The sequence below is a fragment of the Gadus chalcogrammus genome, chromosome 6 (genome assembly GCF_026213295.1).
Source record: "Gadus chalcogrammus isolate NIFS_2021 chromosome 6, NIFS_Gcha_1.0, whole genome shotgun sequence".
Lineage (NCBI taxonomy): Eukaryota > Metazoa > Chordata > Actinopteri > Gadiformes > Gadidae > Gadus > Gadus chalcogrammus.
In genome coordinates, this window is record NC_079417.1 from 7904090 (window position 1) to 7927774 (window position 23685).

Here is a 23685-nt window from a genome sequence, read left to right on the forward strand (position 1 = left end):
CCCCCCCCCCCCCCCCCCACGGCCCCCTCCCTGGTCATGTGGCTAGAATGGTTTCATCTGTGCTGCTGTTGCCCCTTGTTACAAAGAAGAAACACTGGCTGCATTCAGCACCGCCTGGCCTGTAGCCGCCGCTGGTGCCTGGCATGTTTAATCTCCCTGTTAACATTGGGCTGCTCATTATGCCGGTCGATAGGGGGATATTCAAAGAAAAGAAAAAAACGTCGAGAATAAATTCCTTCTCTCTCTCCGTCTGTGTGTCTCTGTGTCTCTGTGTCACTCAGTCACTTATTCATGTGCTCTAACAAGGCGGTGTGAGAGGAGAGGTCTCCCCCGTGACATTTTGTCACGATGTGTCAGCGTGTCGAGTGCCATTGAACAAACATCACCTCTGCTAATGCGGCCGCCTCTGACACGGCCTGGAGAGATGAAAATCTTCTGCCTCTTGCGAACGCTCAGCAGTCCGTACAGTGGATCCACGTCAAACCCACGTAGAAGACTGAGAAAAGTGCATGTGGGTTATTGGTTTGCGTGTGTGACTGTGTGTGTGTGTGTGTGTGTGTGTGTGTGTGTGTGTGTGTGTGTGTGTGTGTGTGTGTGTGTGTGTGTGTGTGTGTGTGTGTGTGTGTGTGTGTGTGTGTGTGTGTGTGTGTGTGTGTGTGTGTGTGTGCGCCTGCATTATTACTTGTGACCGGGAATGATTGCGTGGGTGTGTGAGTGAGTGAGTATCTGTCTGTTTGTTGCAGCTTCTGAGGGTGTGGTGGCACAAGGCCTAATTGCAGTGTGACAAGGGTGGAAGTGCTTTTCTGTGGAGGAACAACAGAGTGAAGTTGAATTGTGTTAAGGAATTCCTCACACCCCGTTAATCTGTGTTTTTAAGAAGTAACAACCATACCAATTGGGGTATATTTACCATTTTCTCTCCATTGTTATTGCATCCTTCGAGTGAATCAGTCACAATCGGTTATGCTTGACAGATCCTAATTCCACGTTTTCCCCTCAAACATCCTATTCACAGCAGCTTCTTAGGTAAAGAGAAAAAACCCGACATGATGATAATAATCGTTTGTTTTTTGAGTGAGATGAGTCGATTCAATTGGTTGGGTAGAAGCTGTTTCACATCTGTGCACTCGATGCTTAGCCCGCTGTGATGCTTCCGAGATGATGCAAAGATTTCAGTGCTGACACCCATCGTTGCACGCGTGCAGTGGCGTGTTACGCGGCGGTGCAGCTGACATCTTCTTTGATAGTGATCTGGTCCGAGGACATCTTTCCCCAGAAGCCTGGAATTACACTTTTAAAAAGTCGCTGAGAAGATTATTAATGCCTAGCTACACCGAATATTTACTTCTACTGTGTACTTTGTCAGCAGACACCTGTATCCAAAGTGACTCAGAGTGAATTTAAATATATGCCTTAAAGGGCCCCTATTTTACAATGCCCTAAATTATACATGCCCCTATTCTACACGCTTAGATATTGAACTGGCTTGTTATGGCTCATCTTAAGCACATCCCCCTTAAAATGCAGACATTAAGAATAAACCACCTCTACACCTCTATCAACTGGTAGAGACACCTTTGTTGGAAGATGAGTTTTATTCTGGGCTCTATTGCATAAGTCTAACCATCGTGGGGAAGGTTAGGGTTTTCGGGGAGGGGGGGTGAGGGTATAACACAAACTCACTCTTCTGCACAAATGGGGTCCTTGGCTCCTCCTGCCTCCAAATGCTAGCTCTGGAGTGTTATTGACCAGCATTCGGTGCTCTTCTCTGAAGAGCCACTTTTTCATAACAACTTTTGATGTGATTTGGGGCGAAGGACAGGCGAGAGCATTGTTGCCTCTGCTTCTGAAAGACCTCAGGATGGCAAGTATCAATAATAACCATTATAGCGTTTGGCTGGGAAAAGATGACGCAGTGCCCAATCTGCAAACAAGAAATGCTAAAAGTCTTGACTGACAGAGTAATCCTTGTTTTAGAAACATAAACAAATAATATTAATCTGACACTAAGTTCTGAAAAGCAACAGCTTCCTTGTACAACATGTTCCTTTGGTGGAATGCCGTAATACCAAATATTTTATTAGTGTGACATTTACTGTGGCATTTATCCACATCAATCTCTTAACTCAATTTATTCCTCTCAAATAGCAGGTCACGTTGCTAATTTCACCTTGAATGATGCCCGTAATAAAAAGCCAATTGCCAGTTGGAGGGCCTGCCAATAAATCCAGCTCTCTTGCACCCTGCACAGAGGCCAATCTTTCTGTTTGATTAAACTTGCGAGGGAAAAAAAACACTAAGAGGCACTTTAGATTACAGATTTATAGGCTACTTTATTGATGCCTTGGAATTATTGATACATAGATACCATCGCTATTGTTTGGTCAAACAAATGTCTTTTTTGTTGGCTCAGTCTTCTGCATGGCGACGCCTGCTGTTTTGATTATTGATAACAAGCCCCTGTTGAAAGATTTACAACAGCTGTTAGTGAGACCGGGACTCTGTGTATTGTCGGCGCGTGTGTCAGGAAAAATTATGAATGAATTAATAGTCCATGTTCCATGCAAGACAGACAGATGTTTTCTTGTTCTTTGGCGCAACGGATCAGAGCACTGAGTAACAATGTGTACAAACAGCAAGAAGGGGAGAACTAGAGGGAGGGGGAGAGAGAGAATTTCTGACGGGGTGAGAAATACAGAGATTAAAGGGATAAGGCAAGAGCAAAGACAGAGCAGAAGAGAGCGTAACACAGCAAAATAAAGATATCTGAGGACGGCAAGCAAACACATGAGTCAAGATCGACTCATGCAGGCAGGATGTGACACGTGTGTGTGTGTGTCGAGACGAGAGGAAGTTATATATTTCACTGGCTGGTCTGGAGGCCCTTGGTCCTATAGCTTGCAACAAGGTCTCGAGGGGGAGAGAGAGAGAGAGAGATTGAGAGAGAGAGAGAGAGAGAGAGAGAGAGAGAGAGAGAGAGAGAGAGAGAGAGAGAGAGAGAGAGAGAGAGAGAGAGAGAGAGAGAGAGAGCTATAGCTACTGAAGGCCTCAGGCAAATCTCTTGTTGCCTGTACATTGTCACCACACTAACGAATTACCCCGTGATATGTCTCGACAGACAGAGAACCCCGATAGGCATATAAGTTATGTTCTGTTCCCCTGCAGCGGTTAGTCAGAAACAGAGATGTTTCTGATCTAACTCAAAAGAGCCACATTAAAGCCAGCTCCCCAGCAAAGGGGCAGACAGATTCAATCTAATGGAATCATTGTGAGGGGTTAAGAGTGGGTTGAACGATAAACCGCATTAATTATCAATGAATTTGCTCTCCTTTTGTGAGCGTTTTTGCAAGAAAGACATTGTGTGTATTTGTGTATGTGAGTCTATGTATGTTTGTGTCTGTGTGTGTGTGTCTATGTGTGCCTGTGTAGGGGGTTATTGCAGGGGCAGAAGTTCATTTTACAACACAGACGTGGGTCACAGGATGATAGTATTTTCCATCCAGGTGGAAAAAACGTTGGATGTCGAGTCGACAATATAACATTATGAAGCCTGCTGAATTTATTTTCCACGCTGTATAACATTGGGAGGCTGTGTGTCTTACAGCGATGCGTCGCCGTTGTATGAGATCTATTGATTTCTCCGATATTGCCTCAAAGAGTAATGGAGTAAAGGTCCTGGCACTTTCTTTTTTTTCTGTTTTTTATTGCTCTCATCTAAACCCTTGCTCTTTCCTTCCTGGGCTCTGCTACAGTATACCGACGTTTAAATGAAGATCTACAAACACACACAAACACACACACGCACACACAGAAACACACAGACACACACACACACAAACATACACCAAGCACAAAAACCCAGACGTCAATGGCAATGGCTCTTTTAATGGCAGGAGAGGAAAGAAACGTAGGAAAGAGATATGCTGCTGCTTAAACATCAATACAAGAAAAAACAGCAAGACAAGCGCCTTCCTCTCTTAGCTTATGTGGCAGCTCGGGTCTAATCGTTTCAAAGAGATGGGGGTTTGAAAGACTGGGGATGAGGGAGCCCCACACTCGCTACCTATGGATTAAGCTTTCCCAGCAAATAGTAGCATGGAGGAAACAGAGGTAATCTCTATCTTCTCCTCCATGGGCCCTGCTTAGCATACCTGGTCCCCCTTTACTTAATCTCCTTACTGAATTAGTTCCTCTAAAGCTGCTCAAACAGAGACGGCTCTGTGAACTCTAGGCAGAGCAGGTTATAGTCGAGTGATGCCGAGAGTCGCTTTCGACTTTCTACCTCCTGGCTGAAAGGTCAATTTACTCAGCGATTGATGTGTCGTGTGCCGGCAGATGGCTCACTCAGGACTTCTTAGATAACATCTTGGAACATCGAGGCTTACAGCTCGGCAAGGATGTGTATACACAGCTCTAAATATTTGAATGTTTTTCTTTTCTTTCTTGGAGGAAATCAAATGAAATCAAAAGTTATATGCATGACTGAACCCCCTCTCTGGGGAGGTCTCCTTCAACGCCTTATATTTAATATAATCTGTTCTTGGCTGTTTCAACGCAGTAGTTGTTAACGTTCTTCCATGTGGATTCTTATTATCTTGTGAATGGCAGGGTGGTGTAGTGGCTACTGGCCAGGGTGTTCGACTGCTAGCCTACAGGTAGACCTACCAGGATTAATCCCCACTCTCTGCAGCTATGTCCTGTGTCAGCCTCCTTGAGCAAGATGCCCTACCTCTGCCTGCTCCTTACATGAATCTGAATTCAATGAGTCCCTTTGGATGAGAGCACTTGTTATATGGCTATATAAGTAATAGTGACTAGGTTGCAGTACAGTAGCCCATCCTTGCTTGTCCTCTCGAGTCTAGTAAAGTACGTTGTTGTTCGCTAGTCATGTATTACTGGATGATGAGTGGATTCCTTTTGAGCATTTGTTGCTTTCTTTATATGGGGCTTACAAGGAAGTTTGGAAATGTGTCCTGATATCTCTTACTAGCCCACGAGCAGTTCCCCATTCAACGCCAAAGCAGCCAAACAATTGCTGGACATAAGTTACCTTTTTCCACTGGACATAGAGAACCACTTTAGCTATCTTTTAGTGTCTTCATGACACATATTCAAACCGAGCAGGCGGGTTTATAGTTAGGCAAAAAAACATGCAAATGTTTCCTCTGGGGTATGCTTTTCTTTTATCATTTGATTCATTCCATTTTGATCTTTATGTTTAGGCCTACAAATACAGCTGTTAAGTATATATTTACTACATGCCAGTAACAAGAAAACAAGATTTAAATTATTGCACATTACCAATTCCTACAAGGTATGCTGTGGCCCAGTGCTGTGATCTAAACAGAGGGCAGAGCATGTGGCGTGACGATGATGGCGTATTCTAACGCGGTCAGAATGGGAAGCTGTCAAATTGTGACACATGTACCCGGCATTTCTCACGCTGACAGCCCAACATCGGCGTGTAATGTGTGATGATGAGGCGCTGGCATTGACAGACGGAATAATAGAGCCTGGTGTCAAAGTGTGGGCAGGCACACTCACACACAAGATGGGAACATTTCTGTTTTCCAAACTAGCTAATTTAACCCGTAGGCAATAGCTGGAGGAAATACATCTGGGACTTATGAAGGTTGGGTGAAGATTTATTGTTCTTTTAATCTCGATTGAAGGGGGGATACGAGAGAAGAGATTTTAATCACTCCTGTCGCTTTAAGGACACTTATCAAAGCCGTATTTATGCGAGGAGAAAATACGATGAGGCACGAGCGAACTGAGCGACCAAGGACGGACCGCTCGCTGTGGATTCGTACAAATCCTACCCCGTTTCACCTGGAATCGCTTCGTCACATCGCTCGAGGAGTTTGATTACGCCGTGGATCGCTGTCTTTTTCGGACGGATCGGATCGTTTACCCCCCAAAAAATGCGCATAAGTAGCTCGAGACTTGGGATTCCTGCCCCTCGCGCGCAGCAGCGTTTACGGTGGAACTTGTCATAGAGGAATACGGCGTAGCGTTGCAACTTGTACATCCCTGTACAGGGTTATTGGACTTATTAAACACGCAGAAGTAGCCCGTGTCCAGCGGGTTATTTGACGGATATATTACGGGCGCCTTTTTTTTTTGACAGCGGACCATGGATTGGGTGGTGGAAAACCAGGGGCAGCAGCGGCAGCGGCAGCGGCAGCAGCGACATGGTTGCTCTGCACTGTCTGCGCTATGCAGCTAGGCTCCAACATTTGTGTTATTCCAATGCAACAAAGTTGTAAAGCAAGTGGAATGCATGGATTTCAACTATTTCGCCGTTTTGCGTCTGCCTGAATGAATAACGCGTCGACATAGTCCACACATCGTGACAAATACGTGTGGATTTGCATCGCTTTTTCTCGCCTGCATGTGCTACTTGGAACATTTTGTATAAATGTAGGAGATCCGAGAGGTTTATAGTCAAGGTCATCCCGTGAGTTATATTAGTCTACATTTGTCTATTGTAGTAAATAGACATACACACACTCACATACACACGCTCACATAAACACGCACTCACATTAAAACACGCGCGCGCGCGGACACACGCGCACACACACACACACACACACACACACACACACACACACACACACACACACACACACACACACACACACACACACACACACACACACACACACACACACACACACACACACACACACACACACACACACACGTAATAATAGGCTACCAGAGTCGGTGTGTTATTTTTGGTTGACCGCACAGGGAGCTCCTCTACATTCGGTGATTTTACCGAGCGATTTCTGATTGCAACATTTCTAAAATGGATGGGAAATTGAAGCAGAGTCGGAGATCCCGTTCCAAACGCGAGAGAATACGTAGACGGGAGCCTGGCGGCAAAGATGCCCACAGTCCAAACCACAATTCGTCTTGCTCCGACAGAGAGCAAAGTCCTGGAAGAGATGCCGCCTCCCTGCGTGGTCAAAAGACCCCACACTCCACACCCGCTGCCAGAGCCTCTCGCCCCCCTCGCAGGAAGAGACCAGAATCCAGTTCTCAGGAAGAGGATATCATTGATGGATTTGCTATCACCAGTTTCATAACCCTGGACTTGCTGGAGGTAAGGGCTTTCTTGTCACATATGCTGGATGATTAGTTCAGGATTATGTCGGGATTATTTTGCTTCAATGATGCTTTTATCAATTGCGACATGTCAACCCTTAACAATCCGGTGTGGCTGTTGTGCGTTAGTTTTGGTTTGTGTGTTTTATTTGACGTTAGTTTAAATACAATGAAAGCAATCTCTTATCGGCAAAGACACACGCAGATAAGACATCAAAATGCCCCCCCCCCCCATCACACACACACACACACACACACACACACACACACACACACACACACACACACACACACACACACACACACACACACACACACACCCTGCCAAAATCATTACACTACGAGCATTGATTCATCCAACTCATTATAGTTTTTAATTAGACACCTGCTTAATTATACCCTCTTATGAGAGTCTGAGTCAGACAAACGATCATAATCATCAAGAAGAATACTCACAATAAATAAATACAGACAAGGAGGGGTCATTTAATCTAGTAGTCTTGACTAATAGTATGAGGTTGACCTTTAACCCCACCATTCCGTGTGGTAATACAACAACAACACCATCTTCAAAATATTTATCTGCCGAGGGCTCATAATAATCTCACATCGCCATATGGCACGCAATAATAATAACAACAGCAGGTTGATACTCTCCTCTAACTCCCACAGCTAGTGTGACAATTGCATTACAGCTGACAGCAACATACACACCAGCAGTACTGCATAGCGGTGATTGGATCCCAACATGGACACCCAGGCAAAACAGGGAGGATCCACTCGATTGGAGCTGGACGTCATGCCACCTCCTATCTGTTAACACGCTTAACCTGTTCTGGTCATTAGTAATTATAGTTCTATTACATTTCGCTTGACCTGCCATATAGCACTTGGGACTGGGTGTTAAAGCTGATAGGGTTGGAGAGGATGTGTGTGTGTGTGCGTGCAAGTGTGCGTGGAAATGCACATGTGGTGACCATGCGCACAAGCATGTGGCGGTCTGAAGCATGCCTAAGCGGCTGTTTGCGGCGGTGTAATGCACTCTCATCATACATGTATGAGCAGACAAGGGGCCGTGCCGGATGACTGCAACCATATATGACAGCGGCTGACTTTGAAGATGACACGGCCTCCTACAAGCCTTCACCCACCAGTGTCCTCGCTGTCAGAGAACAGGACCCCTTTTGACATTAAGCGCTGTACTGTCTGTGTCTCCACTGGGTTTCTCTTTAATAAAGAGTGGAGACACCCACTGCCGTTGATCCCGTCTTGTATCCGTCCGCAGTTTGGTCCTTTTTAGTGTGGAGTCATTTTTTTTGTCTGCCCTGCCGATATTTAGTAAGTAAGCTGATTCCTGTATTGATATCAGTCTGGATACTCGGAGCCCTTCGAGTGCTTTGGCAGGAATGTGTCAAAAATCGTTTTTTCGAAGACTCGAGAGAAGCATTCTGGAAGCAGTATATTTCACTGTCGGGCAAACTGTGTTGTTAAAAAATGACATCAAGTGGGACTTATTGATGCACTGGAGACACACACTACAACAATAAACGCCACTATAAATCTGGTCATTGGAAATATTAGCAAGGAACGGAAAACCCAAACACGATAAACAACTTTAAATAAACATGAACTAAATTCATAGATCCCCCACCCACCAGTATCCAGTGCAACTCAAAACAATCTCCATTTGTATTTGATAGATAGGCCTAGAGTTGGCTAAATGATTTACTTGCCTGTTTTATTGCAGCCTCCCAACAGTAGCGCTAGTGTTCCTGCCTGGCTGCTACTGAAATGAAAACAGAGGGAGCACTGTGCTCCACCTGGAAAACATACCTTTTCAAAGCCAAACAAATGAGCCGTGATACAGCCCTGTGTGCGTCAAACAATACGACCACGCCAGCTCCTCGGAGGCTGGGGCACCTCTTGCATATTTGGTTCGGAACAGGTGATGTTCTGGGCTACGGCCTTTCATGGTTCAGCTGCGAGTCCGAAACGGTAATAATAAGCTTCACACGATGTCTTTATTCGGTAAGTGTTGCCGTTTTATCAAATGCACGCTAAGCCTGTTAACAGCTGCTATTATTTTACTCCGGCCATGGTGACCCTTCTTTTCAATGGGTGAGATGTCTCCGTCTGGCCGTCCTCTTGTAATTATTTGAAATCAGCCAGGCGTTGTTTATTAACTGACAAGGCCAGCAGCGAGCGAAACCCAAAGTGCTGGAATCGTTTAGACATTTAAAACGTTGCTTCGTCTGCGTATCAGTAATTGCTATTGCTTTTACCTAACGGCGTGTGTCATAGTGGAACCCATCACCTTCCACAAGCTAATTACTTATCAATTACCCCCAGGACCTGTCATCCTCATTAACCCCAGGAATAAAAAGCAAACGGCCACAGTTAGCGGGTTAGGGGGCTCGGAGAGGGCCAGGGCCGACCATTCATAGGTGGGGTGAGGCAGCCCGGTTCACCTTGACCTGTCGTTGTGTCAAGCGAGCAGCGGGCCGACACGGCGGTGTGGGCGCGGGGTCGTACAGCCGGGGCGACGGCCTCATTAGTACTGTCCTGCTAGCGGTGCTCCTTCGCACTCCCATGACATCAATCTCCCAGCCAGGGTTGTTCACACTCGCTGCCGCCAGCACAGTATTTACACGACGCAATCGTGTTCAGGATTCAAGCAGTTATTCCATTCATACTCAAGATCTCCTGCGAGTTCTTCTTCTTTTTTATCTTTGTTTATTTCGCAATTCTAGCTGATTTACTGGATTACTGCCATTCTAATGGCTGTTTTGGCCTGAGTGTGTTTTGTTATTGGCACCTTTTTAGAAAGAGATTTAAAAAATGTTGTGTGTTTTTGTTCCCTGTGTGGATATTTGAGCAGTTTACTTTGCCTCCCTCTTCCATCTCTCTGCAGCCTCTCAGTTCATCCACTATCGCAGCACTCTCGGAGTCTATCCTCCATCCCAGCCTCTCTCACAGTCTCCCATCCCTCCACTCTGGTTGCTCCCCAGTGTGGGGCCTTGCTTAGTCTACCACAGCCACCGTCTATTCTCTCCGGCCCAAGGTTGGCAGGGGTTCCCTGGATGCGTGTTGACTCCAAACACGCTAGTTTGGCACTGTTGATATCCACGGCTCTGTGTTGATAGGATCAATCCCCTCCAGTCCCGTATCCAGGCGAGGGCTGGGCTCCATGCGCTCCACCTCCGCCGTGTGCTCCCTTAACCTATTTCATTACATCTGAAAGCAATTTTGCTGCAGCAGCTGTATTTGATTACGCTGTGTTTATTTTCTCTGGATCCCATGGATGTCGGCGGCGGGGGGGGGGGGGGGGGGGAAGCCGCTTACCTACTATGAAGAATACCTGTGCAAATTTGAGGTGGGCAAACAAAGCCCTTCTGCTTTGTTCCGGGTGCCTTGGCGTGATTAGACAAAAATGTCAAGCATGTTTCAGGGATGATCTCCGAGCGGCGCGGAGAACAGCAGCAGCCCCCGTGCTGATGCGCTCATCCCCCCCCCCCCCAGCCGTGATGGGACCTTGTGTCTGTCTCCATATCGGCTGATTCATGCGTGATCCTTCTCTAACTGTTTGAATAGATAAAGGGTAATGATTTCTGTTCACAGTTGCCGGCGTCACCTCTTGAGGAATTTCCCCTCAGATTGTGAAGGCGGTATTTATCGGTATTATCAGGTGATGAAAAAGACCGTGACACAGTCATCTAGCCGTCATAACAGCAGTGTGATTTTTTGATTTACTCTGACACTGGAGTGGTAAATCCCTCACGTTAATCTGTACTCATTCATCTGCTGTGACACCATTTAAAAGATTAAGTTCCCTTTTTTCTCTGTTTTGCATGATAAGTTTCCCAATTCACTCTAATGGGGATTTTGATTGAGCTCATATTACACAATAGCAAGAGCATGGAGCAAGGATAAAAAATATAATTTTGGCTACGGGCAATTTATTAATTTATTAATAGAGATTCCACATGGTATTGACTAACTACAAACCAGTTTATTTTGTCCCTACATTATTCTGAATAGATTTCCGTCCTTTTTATTCAATTCGTCGTTCAGATTAAGTGGAAGCCACTTCGACGTAAAAGTGTTCCAATTCAAGTATGACAGCTAACAAATGGCTGCCTTGCTGAGTGGGCCGTACACCCATTCTGTTAGAGTTGCTGAATCGCTTCACTGTCCCCCTCGGAGGGCTTCCCTAGCCAGACCACCGGGGAAGTCTGAATCCAAGTGAACATCAACAGAAAAATGTTTTCTCTCTTTGAATTAATGGCTATCACCCTCTAGCCTCCGTTGGCCTCGAATCCGGTAACGTATTCATTGCTCTGCGCTCTCTCTGATATGAAAAGCTCCCATTGTCATCGTGCATTGCTTTGCGCCTCAACCCTCATGGCTCCCGGCTGCACACACTTGGTGAAGAACAGTTCTGTTAAACAATCACAGCCAGTCAGAAACTCTTTATTCCCCCTCTCAGGAACAATAGGCAGGCAGGCAGGGATACCAGGGACAGTAACGTATGGAAGATATTATCGACACCTCACCGAGGATAGGGGAGCTGTGTCTGTTCCCGGCATCAAGGCGTCTGAGGAGCTCATTGAGCAGGCGTCTAGTTGGTTTTTTAAAAAGAGTGCGAGGAGGTTGATCTTGTCTTCTCCCTTGCTTTCTTCTCCCTCACGCTGATAGCCCTGTGCGTCTCACACGGGCAAACAACTCCTGCTATAATTAACAAGGCTCCCCCAGGCCCTCAGCTCATTGGCTGACACAGACTATAGAGAGAGAGAGAGAGAAAGAGAGAGAGCGAGAAAGAGAGAGAGAGAGAGAAATAGAGAGACAGAGAGAGGTGTCCTAATGCCAGTGGGATGTCCCCAAGCGCCCAATGCTCTCTTAACTGTCAAACCAACCACTGTAGTCACTTTGACACACACACACACACACACACACACACACACACACACACACACACACACACACACACACACACACACACACACACACACACACACACACACACATACGTTGCTCCTTGTCACCAACAGGTAGCTGTAGAGTAAAAACTTTCACATAGATACAAATACTGTGTGGGTCTCTCTCCGAATAGACTCTAGCATGCACACTAGTATGACCACTAATTTACGTACAGGAAGGATTGGTGCATCTGCCTCAAGCACTGCAGGATAGTGTAGTGGTTAGGGTGTTTGATCTCAAGCTCAAAGGCACTGGGTATGCTATTTGCTATTAAAGGTTTGTAACTGGTGTCGTGTTGAATGTGTTGTATTGAACAGCTTTGCCAAATAACTTAAACTCTCTTGAGGTTTCCAAAATGGGGGTGCATTGCTTAGAACTAATTCTGATTAATTTTGATCTACAAGCCCAATAAAAGCCATTTGGTAGATGCTCATCATGATCGCATACATTCTTTGCATGGGTGGCCCCAGTGGAAATCATACCCCTGGCGGTGTCTGGCTCTACCCATTGAGCTACACATATTTAATGTTATGATTCACTGATGACTTCACAGCCTACAGAAGAGAACAGGATCTACAGGCACAGCCTGGTATTTCTAAGGTACTCCTGAATCTTTATTGTCCTTGTCTTGCTTGGTTTCATGTGCTGCCTACCAGACGTTGTGATCGGTGAGCGGAAACACAAGAAGTGTAGCCTCTATTCCAGGAAACAGTGCCACTCGATTCATAATAGTGTGAGCATGATGATGTCTAAGAGGAAACCCCTTAACAGATGGATTCAAAGCAATCAAACATAAAAGGTTGAGTATTTTTCATGTATTCCCCTTGTATGTTTATCAAAAGGAATACGTGATGTCTTTTTGTGTTACAAGAATGCCGCAGACACAATGACACACAGTGCGTGGGGGGATGCATGGACATGGCAGGGAAAGGCATGTGGTTCGCTGGCAGTAGGCCAATGAATCCATTTCCTGCTTGGCTTTGTGTACGGTGTGCAGCCTTCCTGTGTGAATTTTTTCACTGTGTGTGAGTGGCAGGGGTGGGGGGGGGGGGAATCTGTCATTAGGTGGCTGCCTTTCGAATCTTCTCCCCATTGTTGGCACCTCCCTCCCCTCTACTTTTACCTCCTCCTCCCTGCTCCATCAGTCTCCACCTTGGTAACACAACTCCCCGACCGCTCAATGGAATGTCAGATAAACACATGTCTTTGACGTTCATCATCCAAACGACGAAACCTGCTGTTCATTCATACATCGTCATCATCATCGGTTATTTTTTCGGATGGATTACATTTTTTATAGTCGATCCTTCCAACCCAGTATTTATTCGTGAACGTTTACTTTGTAATAATACAGAGACAGGATTATATAGTTCCCAAAGGTGGCGGATTGGATCAGGTGATGGCTTTTTTGTCGTCTTGCTGTGCACTTTGCTAGAAGGGATCATGCATAAAGAGAGAGTGCTGAAGAACCTGCTCGCAATAACTCTCTCCCCAGCATCTCGCAAGTGAATCCTTTTGAAACCGTACTTTCATGGCAGCGTGTGGGAGTCGGCTTTCTGGGTTTCGGTGGATTCTTTGACAAAAACGTCTGTGGACTGCGTGTCTGTTTGTTTGTTTTTCGTGCGGCGTGTTTCTCGTCTAGTTCATCTCAGCCGGTCTCTTCTTACTATCCAAGAGTAGTGCTTCAAAGCAAACGTGGATTACTTTCTTAACATGCTATAAACACAAACGACAAGTACAAAATACACAGGCAGGGTATCAAAGAAACAAGGGGGCTTGTGTACGCATCTGTTTCATCATAAACACTGCGGTAATAGCTTAGTTCAATTCCAAACAGGTTTCTTCAGCTAGCTCACCCGAACAGTGTGTTGTGCTGCTCTCCCACTGCATGCTGTCCTTATGCCATGCTTCCCTAATAATTCACCCTTAAGTGTGAAAGCAATTAGAGTTAACAGTTATCAACATGCGCTCCGGCTAGACACACTAGCTTCCCAGGAGGACTGATGGGAATAGTCTTTTACGGGCCAAAGCAACGCTGACGGTAATTGGCCGACACTGTGCTCCCCTGGCCTGACATAAGATATGGAGACTGTGTACCCCGAGAGACCCCCTGGCCCCCTGTTACAGTGCCTCTCGCTACCTGCCCCCCCTAGCCCTGTGTTTAGTGCAGCAACCTATTAAGCTTTTGGAGGACAGGGGTTATTCACAGTCAAAATACATACATGGCAGCACTTGAAGACATTATGGTAATTGTCCCCCAGTCACTGTGTGTTTGAATAATGGGTGTGTGAGAGTATGCCCAAGTGGGTCAATTTACTATTTAGTTCTTATGCAGAACCCCCTTTTGCCAAAGCATGATATATAGAGCATTCAGATATGTCACTAAGGAGCAGGAGCAGGTAGGCATCTTGCACAAGGATGCCCACAGGTCAGGCTGGTGGCTTGAGGGATTGAACACAGGATGAATAAGTGCATGTGTGTCTCTCAGCAGTACAGAGTGGATAAATGGGGTCAGGGTAGGAACAGGCAACCCGTGCTGAATGAAGCACAAGTGCTGGTGCAGTGGAAAAGGGAATGTCCCTGGGAGTGACAGTAAACCGGAATGACACATTAGACATGATTTTCTTCAATGCCCTGATAAGAATCAATGAAACGGAAATTGTCAGTTGAGAACTAGTGTGGGCTTACAGGCCGCTGTTCAGTGTGTGCGTAATTCCGGTGCGGACGTGTGACAGGTTAGTAAATATCAGATTTGTTTGTGTATGTGTGTGTCATACAGGTCTGCGTGGCAATCAGAGCGAGATATATTTAAACTGGCCGATGTTATGACAGTTATTTGTGGGGAGTCTGTGAGGCTATCAGTCTCTCAGACGAGGCGGAGGACATGGGGCCAATGCTGACAGCAGTCATTTCCATGGCGATAGAAGGAAAAAATACAACTCCAGGGAAGAGGAGGCCTGTTGTCGGCGCACTTCGGAGAGGAAGTAGGAAGTGGGGTGAGGATGTGGGGGGACGGGGACGAATAGGATATTGGGAATGGTGTGGAGCTGGCCAACATAGCCTCTGTATTGAAACGATAGTGCGTGTGTGTAACCTGTAGACCAGAGAATGTTAACAGAGAGGTCGGTCACACGCAGTGGGGTGTCTGATTGCAGATGCGCTGCAAAACAATCTCATCTCTGTCCCTCCTTCTCCTCCTTCATCTCTCTATTTTTGTCTGCCGCTCACCCACTCTGACATACGCACTCTCTCCCTCTCTGTCTGGCTCTCCCCAACCAAATTCTCGTTTTCAAATCTGTGTGTGTGTATGTGTGTGTGTGTGTGTGTGTCTCTCTCTCTTTCTCTCTACTCCATCCCTTCCTTCTGGTGGTCAGCATGACACGAATGCTCATTCAGGGCTGCTCCGCCACAGATCAAAGGGTGGTGAAGTGCATCTGCTATCGCCTTAACAACGACCTGAAATGCTCCTACACTAGAGGATGCAAGGCAACATTGAGTGAGCCAATACGCAGGTCTTTACCAAAGGCCAGTTGGGTCATTAGAGAAGCAGTCTGCTGTTGTAAGAGACAAAGAAGAAATGCTACCGAAGCCTCTGTTGGCCTTCTACACTCTTCTGACTCATAGCTCAACAGCTGCCCTCAGCTATATATGACTATATAAGATTACTAGAATTCCAATTGAGGACAATATAATGTAATGTACATTGACAGGCGTAGGGATGAATGTACCTTTTTCCAGAGTGACTAACAGCTCAGACTTACAGGCGAGACTCAGAAACTCAATGAGACTCAAAGAACACAATCAATATACGAGCAAATATAAAATAATTGACAACAGCTCTCAGACCCAGCTTTCTGTTATGTATTTTTTGTTTGTCTCCAGCATCAGAAATAAAATCTCAGAAGGAGATTATGGAGATTATATCCTCTAAAAATGATCCTTCTTCAATTTGGTGGTCAACAACATAATCAAATACAATGTTTCTAACCATCTCATAATGATATGCATCTCAGCGGCTATAACAGAGATCAGAGTGTTTAGATCGAGCGTGAAAAAGTTGTGGTCTTGCTGCCAGGTTTCCTTACCAGGGTGGACTTCCACCAAGACCCCAGTCACCTGGGACAAACACTTGGGTTGTTCGGAGGTAATTAGACATTTTGTGTCAATAAATACATTCCTGTTGCCCCTAACGCCCACCTCGGCGTCTCGCCCCCTATTGATTCTCCTAATATATGTGAGAGAGAGAGAGAGAGAGAGAGAGAGAGAGAGAGAGAGAGAGAGAGAGAGAGAGAGAGAGAGAGAGAGAGAGAGAGAGAGAGAGAGAGAGAGAGAGAGAGAGAGAGAGAGAGAGAGAGAGAGAGAGAGAGAGAGAGAGAGAGAGAGAGAGAGAGAGAGAGAGAGAGAGAGATTCTGCTTAATTGCCTCCTGGCAGCAGAGCAAGGCCGCTGCTCACTACATAAATCCCCCCCCCCCCCTATTTTCATTTTATCTGCTCCAGGTGTTGATGAAACAATTCCCCTGTTTGATAATCATATTTCCCCTTTCTCCTCCACCTGCCAAGAGAGAGAGAGAGAGAGAGAGAGAGAGAGAGAGAGAGAGAGAGAGAGAGAGAGAGAGAGAGAGAGAGAGAGAGAGAGAGAGAGAGAGAGAGAGAGAGAGAGAGAGAGAGAGAGAGAGAGAGAGAGAGAGAGAGAGAGAGAGAGAGAGAGAGAGAGCCAGAGGGAGAGCGAATAGCAGATAGATCTGCATGCGTCTGAATGACTCGCTCCAGCATTTCAATTTGCACAATAATACACGGGGAGGAGAAGGGGTCAGAGGAGTACTGGGGCAGCACACAAACGCTGACAGGCGACTCAAAGCCGCTCGGAGGTGGTGTGGAGAGCCAGAGTGGTGTGTGTGTGTGTGTGTGTGTGTGTGTGTGTGTGTGTGTGTGTGTGTGTGTGTGTGTGTGTGTGTGTGTGTGTGTGTGTGTGTGTGTGTGTGTGTGTGTGTGTGTGTGTGTGTGTGTGTGTGTGTGTGTGTGTGTGTGTGTGTGTGTGTGTGTGTGTGTGTGTGTGTGTGTGTGTGTGTGTGTGTGTGTGTGTGTGTGTGTCGGGGTGGGGGTGGGGGTCAGCAAGCATTTTTCAGCGAAAAAATTATAAATGCTACTTTTATATACAATATTTACAATATGTATTGCATATGTATGTATAATCTATCTGTGATCCAATTAATACACCAAAAAAAAAATACAGATATTGTCACGTTACAATGGGAGCAAGCCTCTTAGTAAAATGGCCTTCGTGGTCTAACAGGGCATAAATCTCTCTCTAGTCTACTCTAGACTAACCACACTGTGTGGCATGCAACCAAAAGTAAATACGGCTCGCTAACATGAACCAGAAATGGACAAATTACGTTACCTTCAAGAAGCCGCGGGAAGACAACGCCGGCTTCTGGCAACGTGTCAAGAGTGCCGTATCGGTGCAGCAATCAGGTGCTTGCGGGCGGTTGTTGGTTCTTTCATTCAAAAGTTCTAAAATATGTTATGGCTATTGTCCAGTTGTAGGTTGTGCCAGCTGGCTTCCTCCTTTCCGTCCGAGTGGTAAAAAAGGATACCTCCCTACCACTTCCGGGTCACGAGGTCAAATCGCTTTGCAACATATATTTGTCAGGTATCATTTAATTGCACAGCAAGCATGCCAGAGGAAAGTCTAAAGTCAAGAAGGAAGTCTGTTGAGTGCTTAGCCTCATAGGCAGGCCTGTGCAGGGTAGGCTAGCCAGACTCTCAATCCCAAATGCTGTGTGTGTGTTAGCTGATGTATATTTTTGGATAGGAATCAGATTGAGGGAAAAGTTGTTCCCTCAACAAGTTGTTGTTGAGGGAAAAGTTGTTAAATGATATGGGTTGCGGGACAATATAGAAAGGCTGTCAAAAGGTGTGCAACCCTCATGGAAACAAACAGTATAACAGCACAACCGTGTTGAGCTGGTTGGCACACCAGCAAATCGTTTTGTTAATAAGGAAGTTGCCAGCTTATGGTAGTCAAGCTACTGAAATTAGGTTCTCTATATAGTATACATCACACTAATATCGCAAGTAATATTAATATCACGCACCAGCCGTTCTGGCTTCCTCTTATTTGGATCCCAAAAAACGGATCTGGGTCACGCTGAACCATGTTGCAAATAGCTGTGAATTTCAAATTTGCCAGCAACTATTTAGATTTACATTGATTGTTGGCTGCTGGGTTTAGCAACTCTACCAGCATCTGCATATAATATTTTGCAAGCATTTGGTTGTTGGCTGGTGCTAATTTTGGGCCCTGCTTTCAACCAATACATATGGTCGGGTTAAGTCAACAATTGACATTGATCTCAAAGAGGATACATTTGTATAACCTGCTACTGTACCAAATAGAACACACAATTCAGCCACCCATGAGAAACCTCAAAGTCTATACATTTTTTGTCCAAACAGTTATTTGTTTAGAAGTGAATCACCCATACATACATAAAACATGTTTATATGGTGATACTCTCAGTGTCACTCTTCCAGTAACACTGACTTATTGATTTTACTATTGGCGTAACCTAGTTAGAGTTCAGGCTTTGGGGATATATAAATCTGAACTGTGGATGATCGCAGCTAAAATGAGAACCGATTCAATGAGATTACTAAATGGTAAAACATATGACATTCCCATGTGTCAAGTCCACAACATGGAGGTGATACAGCTTTGAGAGGTCAGCTAGAGGCGAGAGAGAGCTGCCCAGTGCACTACATTGTTGAGCTCATTTTTTACAGAAGCCTTTAATCTGTAGTACTGCTGTGCTTTTAAAATGCACACAGAAATTTTACCAAATTGCTTATATCCTCTCTCTTTCAGCAAATGTCTACCTCAATGCAATAATGGATAAGTGCAAAACATAATTTGGTGAATCGGCAAAATAATGAGAGTACTGTCATTACTTCATATTCAGAACTTTGGCATGTACAGCACATTAATTATTGAATTTTGTCTGAAAATATCTCAGTTAGGTTCCTTTCAGAATTTTCATAACACAATCTAGGCAAAGTAAAACTAAAATATTGTTATTAGGATTTGAATACTTATTATGGCCAATCATGGTAAATAACAAAACACAATAATGCAATGCTTTGAATCACTACTCATGTATTCAAAAGCATAATGGCAAGCTACTTTACATAGATAGTTGTGTATGTACTTATACATACCAGGTAGAAGAAACCACAGAAGATTACATTATAGCCCTGTGCAAAGATTCAACAAACTCAGTCTCAAGAAATGTCTGAAAACCAAATGGTTTGATTAAGGAACAAACGCATACGGGCACCATCTGTGTTCCCAAATGTATTGTAATTCGATTGCTTTCTTCCATATGTATTCATATTATTTAAGAATAGAATGTGACAGAATAGTCAAATAAAGATTACATTCATCAAAATACTAAACTCAACAAATGCTGACAATTATGCAACAATGGTGTGCAAACAAATATGAGCCCTGTTTCTGAACCCAGTTTATTTCTGGGCACTAACAGTATTGTGATGGTTAGCCTTCTAGCCTTTAGCATTCCCCATCGCGTAACAGATAAGGTCACAGTGCTCTAAAGGCCCATCCGGCTCAAGGACAGGCGCTGGCTCCAGAGACAGGCCGTGTTCACATTGAGTCAACACAGAGGTAAACCGTAGGCCAAGGTGTTCCTCTGTGGATTCACGCACAATATACTGTGTGCTGATGCCTGCACTCTGCAGCAAATACACATCATCTCCATTGGGCAAACATAAAATGCCAAGTATACTGCCAAATGTGTTAACATTTGGGACAATTCATTCACGTTTTTACCACCTGAAAATAGATGAAACCTATTGCACCATGATCGGCACATGACAACTGAAAGATTGGGATTTTCCGTGTTTGTCATTTTGTATATTTTTCTTCTTAAAGCTTTTTGGGTGAATTGCACATTGAATCAATCTTCATGAGGTTTTTTGCACTTTCATGGCTTTTGGTTGATATTTTAGGTCAGCAAACTTGTATTTAAGTTAAATGTTGCATTAACATTTTGAATACTGGTGTTTATTTAATTGAATTCACTTGTCATTTACTATATTATTATTTTTAGGCCTATTGATATCGTTTTTTATTTGAGCGGAAAACACCTTAAATTCCCCTCAGGCTAGCCTTCCATCTACCTATTTATGTATTGATCCTCACAAGGGGACAACTGTGACTACCGGGGCTTACATACGTGGAGCTGGTAGGACTTAAGAAGATCAAGACACCTGGGAGGTCAAGGGGAAACAAAGTGGGTCACCCCTGGAACAGTCACCCTAGAACGACTCACCCCTCCTCCTAACGACATTGAACCCTGCTCAGAACTGTCTGAGTCCACTCAGTTATTTATTGGTCCTGCAACCAAATACATGGCAGGGGCTCTGGGCGGACAAAGAGCTAAGTGAGCTAATGTGTATTCTGGGGCCCCTGCGGCCAAAACAGCAGCCATTGTTCACCGCAGAGAGACACAATGGTTTATCTGTTCAAATGCAGCACAAACCTTTCCTGAGCCGAGGAGGAGAGAGAGGCACCAGGCTGGGGGCGGGGGCGGTGGGGGGGGGGGTATTGGGTGTTGGGTACTGGTTTAAAACAAGCAAGCGAGTTCGGTGCGATGTGTGTAACCCGGGAGAGAGGGAGGAGGCTAAGGAGGTTTCGTTCCCCCGCCGTCCATTCCTCTCAGTTAGGCTGGAGGTCCGCAGTTGACCTCTATCATCCTCTCGGTATCTCCTCTCACAACTCTTCCTGGTTTATCGTCTGGTAACATCCTGGGCTTCCTCTCTCCATCGCTTGTTCCGCTGCCCTCTCCCTCTCCCCCTTCTCGGGATCCGGTGCAGTTGTTGTAGCTGCCGGTTGAGAAGCTTGTCGGCGCTCCAGGAACAAGCCTTCGGGGGTCATATCCGCAATATTAACATTCAATCAATCAAAAGGCAACACACAGCAGTTCACTTACAAGCGAGGGGAATAACGGCGTGCCCACATGATCATTAACTTTGCAAACACATTTTTTAATTGCCTCGCAAGGGCTGCAACCCTCACAAGATGATTTCTGCGGCGATGGAGCAAAACGCATGGCAGCCTATTAATCAACGTTCACGGCTGATCGCTTTAACCTCAGCCTTTACGCGCCAAGCAAACATTGACTGCGTTAGCTTTAGGTTAACGGAAGTGAGGAAAGAAACACAGCAGAGCAACGTTGGGTAGCATCGTGAGGATTCAGGCACTGCAGTCCATGGCTGAGTGTAATATAGGAGCACTCAACATTAAAAGTTGCCTGTTATACTTAAAAGTTAAACGCTGTACAGAAATGGGCTCTATAGGAAGACAAGAAAGTGTTGTCTTCGTTCACACATTGTTTGTAACTGAAAGACAAAACAAGCGTTCAATTGCAGTGTGGGCAGGATAAAGTATAATTAGGTAATTAGCTATCATGAGAGATTTGATTATGTTTCAGACCCAGCCTCAACGCGTCGATTATCTGAAGTAAGTTTTGCAACAACAAAGGAAATATAAAAGGAAATTAACATAATAAAGAACTCATACTTAAGAAGCAATGCAATTCTGTGGGAAATCCCAAACATTAAAACGTGGCGTTTTCACATCACTACAATGACAAATACATACACTGCACACGCATTTTATCCATGCATTTATTGAATTTGTTAGTTTTTCCGACTCTCATGCTTAACTGTACCACGGCTCGCGCTGAAGAGACAGCTGGTGTGCATGTTGTTACTCACTTAGTGTGAGCGACAGATCCTCACATTCTCTCTGCTACCGCTAGTGCTGACTAACTGGCTTCTTGTTTGTTTTTGTGCCAAGAGACCTTAACCCCCTCCCCCCACACCCACCCATCCATGCTAACTACATACCATGCAGGTTTTGGAGGCCTAGCAATCATTCATCCCACACGCCCATGCTAGCTACGGCCGTATCTAGTACACATCAATCTGGGAGAGCAGCATGTCTCTCTGTATTGGAATGAGCTGTTTGTCAGATATCGCTCTCGTTCCGACGTCTGCCAGGGATGACGTTGTGTCGGTAGTTTATCTGTGCTTGTCTCGTGGGCCGCCACATACACCGTCTTTTATCTGGAATAAGAAATACATTTTGTCCTTCACTTGTAGGACTAGCAGGCTGGAATGGTAAAATCAACTGATTAACATTGTTTGTTTTGTGACTGGCAATCCCCAGAGCCTGTTTTGCTAGTCGGTGTGTATGTTTGTGTGTGTGTGTGTGTGTGTGTGTGTGTGTGTGTGTGTGTGTGTGTGTGTGTGTGTGTGTGTGTGTGTGTGTGTGTGTGTGTGTGTGTGTGTGTGTGTGTGTGTGTGTGTGTGTGTGTGTGTGTGTGTGTGTGTGGGGGCGCAACAGTAGAACTGCTTGAAGGTTATAAGACTAGTGGTGACCTAAGTGGAATTTCTAGAGGCAAAATGAAATAACTTGGACAAATAATCACATTAGGGCAATGTGACAGAATGGAAGTTCTGGCAGGTGCTCTTTTCCTCCTGAGCACTTTTTTCACCTTTTACAATTGCACAGGGAGGCAGGGGGAAATTTGGTGCTGCTTTGAATCCCGACATTTCGAAGGGAAAGCAATTTCTCAACGACGGTGACTGAGCTGCCGCCCAGGGACTGCGCACAGCATGTGGTCTGTCACAGATGTGCTTTATTTAGAAAACAAACTATTTTCATAACATTAGGGAAACAAACTGCCTTGTCCTTGGGTGTTGCGGCCGTTTACTTTGTGTAATTCAGTATCATTTATATATTTAGACAACCCTCAACTAGGTACGTGTGTGTGTGTGTGTGTGTGTGTGTGTGTGTGTGTGTGTGTGTGTGTGTGTGTGTGTGTGTGTGTGTGTGTGTGTGTGTGTGTGTGTGTGTGTGTGTGTGTGTGTGTGTGTGTGTGTGTGTGTGTGTGTGTGTGCAGTAGCCAGGCGTAGTGTTCTTGTTGTGCAAGCACTCGGTGGTTGTTTTACTGCTTGCGTTCGCGGTGGGTCTGAGAGGCAGCCTGTCAGAGTTAATCAGCCATCCACCCGCCTGGCTAAAAACAGACATCCTGACTACATAGTGCTCAACACACATACACAAACACACACATACACACAAACACACACGTGTCATGCACACACGCACATGCACACACGCATCGAACACACACTTTCACCCACACATACTGTCTGCGCACAAATTTGGATCCACGCACACACTTGGACCCCTACACACGTGTGCAAAGTACACAGAGGCCTCGAAGACAAACAAGCTCAAAGAACAGGTAGCTTTCTGCACGCACACAGGCAGCCTTACCACTGTGGATCTGTTTCTGATTAGGCTTTATACGTACAAACGCTCAGGCACACGCCATTCACATACCACACACATGCCACACACAGACATGCCAAGCACAAGATCTGCCCAAGTTTCCTTCTCTTTGATTGGTGATTTACCTTTGAAGCTGGCTTTTGTTGTTTAAAACGACAAAGCTTTTGTTTCTGTACTGTTTGATAGAGATCTTGAAAGCGGCGCTTTTTGT

General features: G+C 45.3%; 1 protein-coding gene across 1 annotated transcript in view; it reads left to right on the top strand.

Moving 5' to 3' along the window:
- Positions 1-5457: 5457 nt before the first annotated feature.
- Positions 5458-23685, top strand: part of fbrsl1 (fibrosin-like 1) — a 263194-nt gene continuing 244966 nt past the window's right edge. Inside the window, exon 1 of the mRNA XM_056592471.1 lies at positions 5458-7114. Coding sequence (XP_056448446.1) covers positions 6818-7114 — 297 coding nt within the window. The 5' untranslated portion in view covers positions 5458-6817. The remainder of the gene's footprint in view (positions 7115-23685) is intronic.